Source organism: Malania oleifera, chromosome 9 (assembly GCF_029873635.1).
Source record: "Malania oleifera isolate guangnan ecotype guangnan chromosome 9, ASM2987363v1, whole genome shotgun sequence".
NCBI lineage: Eukaryota > Viridiplantae > Streptophyta > Magnoliopsida > Santalales > Ximeniaceae > Malania > Malania oleifera.
Window position 1 is genome coordinate 4,232,044 of NC_080425.1, and position 9,486 is coordinate 4,241,529.

At 35.6% G+C, this 9,486-nt stretch overlaps 1 protein-coding gene across 1 annotated transcript; it reads right to left on the reverse strand.

The window, feature by feature from the left end:
* Positions 1-651: 651 nt before the first annotated feature.
* LOC131164120 (organ-specific protein S2) lies at positions 652-1,533 on the reverse strand. The gene is made up of 2 exons (XM_058121092.1): positions 1,359-1,533; positions 652-1,186 (listed from the first exon to the last, which is right to left on the reverse strand). The coding sequence occupies exons 1-2, from the start codon at positions 1,401-1,403 to the stop codon at positions 893-895; spliced, it is 339 nt and encodes a 112-aa protein (XP_057977075.1). The 5' UTR covers positions 1,404-1,533; the 3' UTR covers positions 652-892.
* Positions 1,534-9,486: the final 7,953 nt, after the last annotated feature.

Genomic DNA, 9,486 nt, shown 5'->3' on the forward strand with positions numbered 1-9,486 from the left:
AAATCTTTCATCCAAACGAACTCTTAATCTCTTACCACAAAATGGAATGCTCATTATTGCCTGTCATGAAAAATAACATTTTGGAAAACTTTAGAACAATTTTGTTGATAAAAAATGGACCTCTTGTGCTTGTTGACTACCCACGTCTCCTTATCATCTTATGCACTTTATTTTCTTTGTAGGTGCCCAAAACTGGCAAACCCTGTGGATGGATTGCAGTTCTTTGTTGTTATTGAACTGAAAATCTACCTTAATAGAGGCTGTGAGAGTGGTAATGGCAGCATTGAAATATTGGGGGGCATTAGGTTCATCGATGAATAGAAATGAATTCACATGGAATTTTTGTTTTTTGTTTTTTCAAAGCTTTGTTGCATCACGTGTAAACATAACATTAACTACTAGGTGTTTGGCTTGGAAAATTACATGCCAGAAATTCTCATGCTCAAAAATAGGATATCGGTTTGTACGAATCCTGAATACCAAAAACCAAAAAAAAAAGAGGTTAGAATGTTTTGCAGGCAAGGTCGGTTAATCAAGAATCCTCTGTGCCTATCATGTACTATTTTCGGAACCAATCAAACATGGATACCAAAGATTCTCAACTCAATCTTGGGAATCTTTAAAGCTTCTTTGAACCAAATGAGTAATAAATGGTTAAAAAATATAGCCTTGATTTAAGAAATGTAGTTTTGCTTTTGCCATTCACACACACAGAGACAGAAAGCTCAAGATCTGATCATGAGCAGACACTTAAGAGAACAAGCAGCTAGCCTAAAGCTTATTGTAGTCATTCTTTGGTAAGCTAAACATTTTCTACTGGTAGTTTCCCCTATAAACCATGCACAAAACACAAAACATTCAAATTGCTTTGCACAAAAAAGGTCTAAATGCTCTATATCTTCTGTTGATCATCATGCCTTGGCTTCGGGTTCAATGACTCGACAGAGAACTGCTCGTCTTCGGGCTGCTTGACATGGCTGTGGTACAAGATAGCATTAGGCCTGGGATCAAAATGCTTGGAGAATTGACTACTCTTTGCTTTCTTGGTCAGAAAGTTATGTTCATCATTGGAAGCTGCAGGATCATGAAGAAAAAATCCTTTGATTGCTTCTGGCATGGGTTGATCTTTCATTATGCTCTTCCAGTAGTCTCCTGGGCCTTTCCTTGCATCCATGGCATTGAAAAGCTAACACAAGATGAGGTTAATGCATAAGAGTTTGGTTAAAAGACATACATATATAACAGCACTAAATGAAACAAATGCAAGCACCACATGCATACATAGTTATAATTGCTCAATATGGGCAATTGGGATGATGAGTAATTGTGGATTTAGGGTTTCGATGAGATAAGCTTACCAGGGTTAGGGAGAAGAGGATGAAGAAAGCAGTGATGGACTTCATGATGACTGTGCCAACAGATTGAAAAATGATGATGAAAATGAAGTGATAAGGCTTTGTAGTTTTTGAGCGGTTGGGAATCCAACCCCTAAACTCCTGCAATATATAGAACAAGTAAAAGGCCAGAACATGAACTATTAATTTTTAAAAATGATGTCACTTTAAATTCCATTTGGGGTGGGGGTGGGGGGTTCTGGTCAACTCCATTATGATGTGCCACGAACCTAAATTTTGACAAGCACAAACCCTAATTATATATGCATCACACGTGGAAATGAACTCAATTTTTATACATTCTTCATTCAATTTTTTATTTCATCTCATCTCCACCCATTCTATTAAGAAATAAATGTGGCACATATTATTCTTGAATTTTCATATAAAAATTGTATTCTGCTTGTCTATTTTCATACAAATGCAGATGTATTGGTGGAAAAGAATTCATATAGTTAATTCTACTAGTGGGACTTAAGGTTTGGTTTGTTGGTTCTTCTTGTTGTAGGTGCACAACCGTTCTTGGTTTCCAAGCTTTTTTTTTTTTTTTCTTTTAAATTAATTGAGTTTAAATTTGGACTAAGAATTTTTATATTAATTTTTGTCTAATTCCATACCATTCTAATGAGTCTGTGGCCTCAAACATTTATTAATTCCCAAACATGGCCTAGTTGCTTTTGTAAAATAAGTTTGACATTTGCAATTACTATCAGCTGGATAACTCTTCCAAATCATCACAAATACACCCACATAAAAAAAAAAAAAAAAAAAATCTTTATTTCCAAATTAGAAGTTGACATTTCAATAGTAATACCAATGAGATGTTTCATCTGGTCTCAGTTCACACAGATTTTTTTTTTTTTTTGGAAAAAAATGTGAACCCTCAATTCATTGCGCCCCAGATGTTTTTGAAACTCGTTGTTTTTGGCTGGCATTTTCAACTTATTTACACGTACATGGTCAAATGCAGAAGCATATGCAAAATATAATATAATGACAAAAGCAGGAATGTGCATTATTGATCATCTGTTGACTAACAAAAACATATCCAATGAGGGGATAAAAGCTGAGAAAATACCAGCTTTGTCTGCCGCCGGGGGTGGTGGAGGGCGGTGGTGTGGGCCGGGGAGGGGTGGTGGGCTAGATGTGGTTCTTTTAACAAAAAGTCAATTTAATACGGCTGCCAAGTGTGTATGGTTTCATGCCTACATTTGGACGGGCGTGTTTCTTTTTGATAGAATGCAATCAAATTTATCACTTAATTTCATCATGCTTTTCGTCTTTCTTTTCGTATTCTCATTCCGTTCTTGATTTCAAATTTATTTGATGCACTTTTTTTTTTGAATTGATCATGAAAGTCCATAATAGAAAATTCTGATCTAGCATTCTCACACTATGCAATACAAGGTTTTTAAGAAAAAAATTGTTTGGATAAAAATTTTGTAACATATGGTCATGACGTAGAATGTCAAATGTTATAAAGAACTTCTCTAATGCAAATATGGAACCATAAATACACCTAACTGTACAAATAATCGCATGTGAGTAAGCCTATTTTAATGTATATATGGACCTTAATTGTCATTCACCTCAAAGCCATCAGTCTACTCCATGTATACATCCACTACCGATCCATCATTAAGAAACACAGTCTTAACACCCATCTAATGAATATCTTGGCTACCGTATCAAATTAAGCTGCCAGTGCCAATAATAATTCAAAAGTAGCAAGCCCTTAGATGCTAGAGAGAAATGATTCCTTGTAATTAATATCCTTTCTTCGGTTGTAGCATTTTATGACTAGTCTTACTTTTTTTATATCTTTTGATTATCTTTAAAATCATGTTTGGTTTTAGAAGTCCTTTTTGTAACCAATAGTTTGGAACAAAAAGACAATTTCCACCGATTCCTAACTTTAAGTTAGTATCATATAGATGTCAATTCATTAGTATCCTTCCATTGAGAAGTTTGAAGACTATCTAGAGTCGAATAAAATGTATACCAAGATCTTATATATTCATATTCCTATAGATACAACATAAAGTCATTTAAAAGAATGAGTCTGTGAACACTTTATAACTAGTTGATTTTGATTACTGGGAGGTTATCACTCTTTAACAATTCTATGTCGAATGAAAATTATGTTCACTAGAGACAATTGATCAATTATTGAAATGGGATGATGATTATATAAATAAGAACAATTTCTTTCTAAACATGATGTTGCTAGGTTGTGAACTCATTCTCACAAAAAATAACATGATCCAATTGATAACTTTAGCAACATGAGGAGGACTATAAAATTTAGATCCTCTAGAAGTAGCACGATAGCCAATAAAGTAACCACTAACCACTAACTATTTTGGGATTGATTTTTTCAACTATGAATTGTAGGGTCTCAATTCTACTTTATAACCATAAATGTGAAGTATTTTAAGCTAGGTATTTTGCTTGATCACAATTCACATCGAATTTTAGGAGGAAACTTAATTTTTAGGCACTTATTAAGAATATAACAGTAATCTTCAATTTTTAGGCACTTATTTAGAATATAATAGTAATCTTCAACATGTCACCCCACAAAATTCTAGTAAAGTTGAATAATTGATCATACAACTTAATTAACAAGTCCATAAGAGTGAGGACTGCTACTTTTTGTTAACCCTATTCTTCTAAGGAGCTCTAGGAAATATGTGCTAAGATTCTATACCACATTCCTAAATAAATCTGGAAATAAATGGGAATTCAATCGATTTAAATAACAAGCATAGCCACTAATATGTTGCTTTGGGATATTTAGACCCAAAACCCAATTGGGTCAATGACAGCTTAGCCCAATCGTGTTAAATTAGACCTAGAACTCAATTGGGTCTTAGACAGTTCAACCCATTTAATCCAAGTCCATTAGCCCAAATATGCATGGTCTCTCAAACCTAAACCAATTAACCCAATCCTTTTATTTTTTAACTAAAAGAGGGTGACATCTCCATTATTTATTAATAAACCCTCACTTTTGGTAGAGGAATACCGTGGTTACAAGATAAGCAAAAGGGAAGATTACAGAAAAATAAAATAAAACCCTCCCAGAAACAACACCAGCAACCAACCAAACCAGGACAACAAAACTAAATAAAGCTAACAAAGAAGATAGAGACACAAAAATAACCATAAACAAATCAAAATTCACCAAACAAAACTCGAGGGTTGAACTAACAACGAACAGAAGTGAGACCCCACCTATCCATCTGAAGAATATCTTTCAGATAACGTGGTAGAAGGTGTTGTTCTTCATAGATTACATTGTTTCCCATTTCTCCTTCTTTAGCAAGAAAATCTGCAGCACTATTGCCTTCCCTATATTGATGTATCACCATGACGTTCACTCCTTCTAGCTCCACCACGAGCTCCTCCCAAAAACCCCAAAGATATCACAAAGTACATCTACCTTTCTGAAACCAATCAACTACAATTCGCGAGTTATTTTCAATAATCACATTATAATAATGCAATCGTTTGCACAACCGAATTCCTTCCTTGATTGCTTTTAATTTCACTATTATTCGTACCATTGCCAAAATATCTTGAAAAAGCCGCTTTTTCCATGCCATGACAATCCCGAATAATTACTTTACCTCATGAAGTACCCGGATTGCCCCTACAGCTCCCATCACAATTATGTTTTATCCACCTTGATGGAGATTTAACCCACGAAATAATTTTTCCAGGCCTTTCAAAAACTCCCAAATGCTTAATTTGAAACTCGTTCAAAATCATAATGTCCTACTTCTTTAATTTTTGAAAAGAATTGGTGCTCTTAACTATAAAACTAACCCAGAATCGAACACTTCTCCACATCTGATCTGCACTTTGATAAACTCCTTCCATTCTCGCTTTACATCTTCGATTCCAGAGGCACCATGTAATCAAACACGGAATCAGCCCAATTAAAATACCTTTAATAGATGATTTTCGAGCATAGTGGAACCAATTTGCCATTCTGTTTTTTCAGGGAAGGGATCATTGGAAAGGAATCCCCAACACCACACTAGCCCAATGCCAAACCTCTGAAGCCACATCGCCTAAAGAAAGAATATGATCAATGTTTTCATGGCTTCTCTGTATGCAACAATCACAAGCTGAAGCCATCGATATTCCTTTGGCTTGAATTATATCATCTACATCAAAGCATCTAAACCAGACTCTCTATAAACACATTGAGATTCTTCTGGGCAATAAAAAATGCCAAACCAGTCATTCCACACAAAATTATCACTTCTACTCCTAACAGCCTCTCAAGCCTTTTTTGTAGAAAAATTACTGTTAGGGGCAGGCTTCTAGGTGAAAATATCTTGCCCACTTTTACTAGTTGGCACCTGATGCAAAATTTTCATTGTTTTATCGGCACCAACCAATTCCAGTAATAAATCAGAGTTGTTGACCTTATTGGTCACACATAGTTTTGATTATGACAAATACTCTTGGTACTGATGGTTGTACTGAAAATTGCATGCAGGTTCACCTTGTGCGCGCTTTAGGACTGAAAGACACATCATGATGGCGTGTAGTGTTCGTGCCGAAGAATGAAGATCTATATGTTGTATTTTGTATTCATTTGATTATTTCTTCATTCTGGGATGTAATTTATTATGAACTGTGCGCGTGTATGACTTGTAATAATTTGCATTATGCATGGTAGGAAGGTATGCTCAAAACGACCATAGCTGGACTTTTGGTACCTACATGACCTTAGGGATCACCCTTTGGTCGACCTTCAGTTGACCGACACCAGATTTTTCTGGTAGGATAGAAAGTCCTTAGGTCTTTAAACAAATGCACAAAACAGTCCCCATTATCATCTTCATATCAGGGGAATAATAGTTGGCTAAAATTGGACTAAAAACTTAAAAAGGTTGAGAGGGTTCAGGCGACCGAACCTATGTCGTGTAAAGCGACTCAGGCGACCAAACAAGTCAACATGCTGACTTAGTTTTGGGCGATCGAACCTCTTTTAAACGTATCTTCCTCGGGCACCCGAATGCTTGTTAGAGCTCTTTTCAACTACTCGGGCGACCGAATGTTTACGTTCAAATAAAGGCTCGGGCGACTGAACTGCTTGGTTTGGTTAACCGAACTCAGTTTCGGGCACTCGAACCTAAAAAATTTGGCTACTGACTTTGGTTCAGCCAGCCGGTCCTCAACTCGGGCACCCGAACCTCTTAAAGTTGAATTTTTGACTGTCTGTTCGGGCACCCGAACCTCTGGCCGGGCACTCGAACCTTGCGGGTTAAAATAATTTTTATTGATTTTTAAATTGGGTAAACTAGGTTAATTTTATTAATGGTCTTTTAAATAATTTTAATTATACCCACTATGTCCCAACAGTCAAAAAATCCTCCTTGCCTATATGTACCAGTTCATTTGTCTTAATTAGCAAGGATTAGAAAACTTGATTAGGGCAAAAATTCTCTCAACTTTCAAAACCCTAAAAACCCTATATTAGCCAAATATTTCTTACAAACACTCACATACTCCTCATTCTCTTTCTCTAAGCAGTGTGAGTATTTCTTTAATGCTATTGGGCTTAAATTTATCTAACTAATACTCTCTCTTGGTATATTGATTGATTGATTGATTTTACTTGAGAGTATAGCCTAAAGTTCTTCCACCGATTTCATTTGATAAATCTAGTGTGGAAAGACTTTGAGATTTTCTGGTTCTTGCATTATTGTTGTAAGTTACCTAAACCTAGATTTTGTGTGCAAAAATCCTTTTATAAAAAGCTAGTCTTTCAAACAACTCCATTGTGCTTTATACATTGAAATATCCTATTGAGTTTGTTTGATTTATCTTGCTTAGCATATTTGAAACTCTGATCTATTTTTGTGATATTCAAAAAGTGTGTTTCAAATCTTACTTAGATATACACTCTAGATTTGGACTGAAAATATATATATATATATATATATATATATATATATATATATATATACGTGATTGAGTGTTTAGCACACATTTGAGAACTGAGCATATTTACATATTATTCGTGCTTGCATTATTGACTGAGCTATATTGGTGCACACATCTGCTTGTGTTGAAGCGCATTTCTGTGTACAAACATTTTTATACACATTGGTTGTATTTCAGGCACGGGCCCAAAGAGGGAAACTAGCCCTGTGGAATAGTCACGGATTGGCTTAGACCCGGTTAGGAAAGCTAGGTGCGTCATCCTGTTAAGGCATGTCGGTTGAGGTCAACCCCTTGAATTGACCTGGTTGTATAGGTGTCGCTCCACCCGTTTAAGAGAGCATTATAGTGGTAATCCTTGTATTGGTGTGTCTAAGGCGGAGATGTAGACACAGTTGGCCGAACCCCGATATCATATCGTGCGTGTTCTTTACTTTTCAGCATCTTACATTTACTGCACGTGTATGTTTATTTGATGATTGCATAGACTGACCCTAGGCTAAATTACATTGTTGTTAAAATCAATAGACCTAGGCAACAAATTTTAAATACCCAATTCACCCCCTTTCTTGGGGTTGCACCATAATTATCAAGAGTTCTAATTATTTTTTAGCCAATAATCCTTATTATACAGTTTCTTGTTCACAATATCCTCAGTGCTCATAGATAATGGGCTTGATGACAGTTACCTATTGAACCAAAAAGAAGAGTTCCCACCTCTCACCAAAATTTTAACATTATCCATAACTTCCAGAATGACGGCTATAATTGATTTCCAAAACCAGGAGTCATTTGGTCTCCCCTTTCTTATTATTAATAAATGATCATTTCTGCAATATTTAGCCCTGGAAAAACCTGTCCATAGATTGTTAGAAGTGAGCAGTCTGAAGGCAAATTTCATGAGAAGAGATTTTTGAACTTCCTTAAGATCTCTCAGACCCATACCCCTTTCTGAGGTACGTTTACAAAATTTTCTCCAAGAGAGTTAATGTGAGAATATGTGACCTGCGAAACCTTAATAACAGACATCAAATGAATAGGCATGCTAGACAACATATGTCTCAGTAAAATCAATCTTTCACCTTGCGAGAGCAACTTAGATTTCCATCCCGCAATTTTCTTTCTAATCTTCTCCACAAGAGGCTCCAATGTCGTGGAAGACAATTTTTCAGAAACCAAAGGCGCACCCAAATATGTAACTAGAAATTTACCTTCCATGAAACCCGTGATTCTCAATAAACCACGTTTCCGAGTAGGAGTGATCTATTTCGAAAGGTATAACGCTGACTTTGTCTTACTGATTTTTCGACCCGACCACTTCTCATACATTTTCAGAGCGTAAACCAAATTTCTAAGGCTCTCGTAGATTGAAAAAATCCGTTAAAGATTCCGTTCATCATAACAGAAAACCACGGGGACTCCACATAATTTTTTATGAGCTTGTAAAACTTCTTAAAGAAACCAAAAGCCTTAAGAACCTCTAGAAGAAAATTCCAATTCACTCTGTCATAAGCCTTAGCCATATCGAGTTTTAGCATCACATTGCCGCTAACCATTTTTTTTGTGCAAAGAATGAACCATTTCTTGAGCAAGCGTAATATTTTAAAAAATAGTACGTTCAGGAATAAAAGCGCCTTGTTCATGTGAGACCAACTTATCAACAACCTCGGTTAGTCTAAAAATAATAATCTTGGAAAGAATTTTATAAGCCACAGAGCATAAACTCATAGCCTATAATTTATCAAAGCTAGAAGGAGTATCCACCTTTGGAATTAAAACAATAAACGAAGAGGAAAAAAACTTGGAAAGAGTAGTGCCCTGAAAAAAATCCTTTACCACATCCAAGACATCTTTTTTTTTTTCTTTTACAATGTCCCTGCAATATTTATAAAATTCAAAGCCAAATCCATCTGATCTCGGATTGCTATCTTTGGGAATAGAGAACACTGCTCTTTTAACTTCTTCTTTTGTAAGTTTGGTGCAGAAGAAATTATTATCAACATATGAAATTTGCCTTTGAATTAACTCGAAGAGATCACATGGTTCAACCACTGCAGACTCTGAAAGAAAATTTTGAAAAAAAACAGCTGCTTCATTATGAATTGCTTCCGCACCCTCCAATATCCTT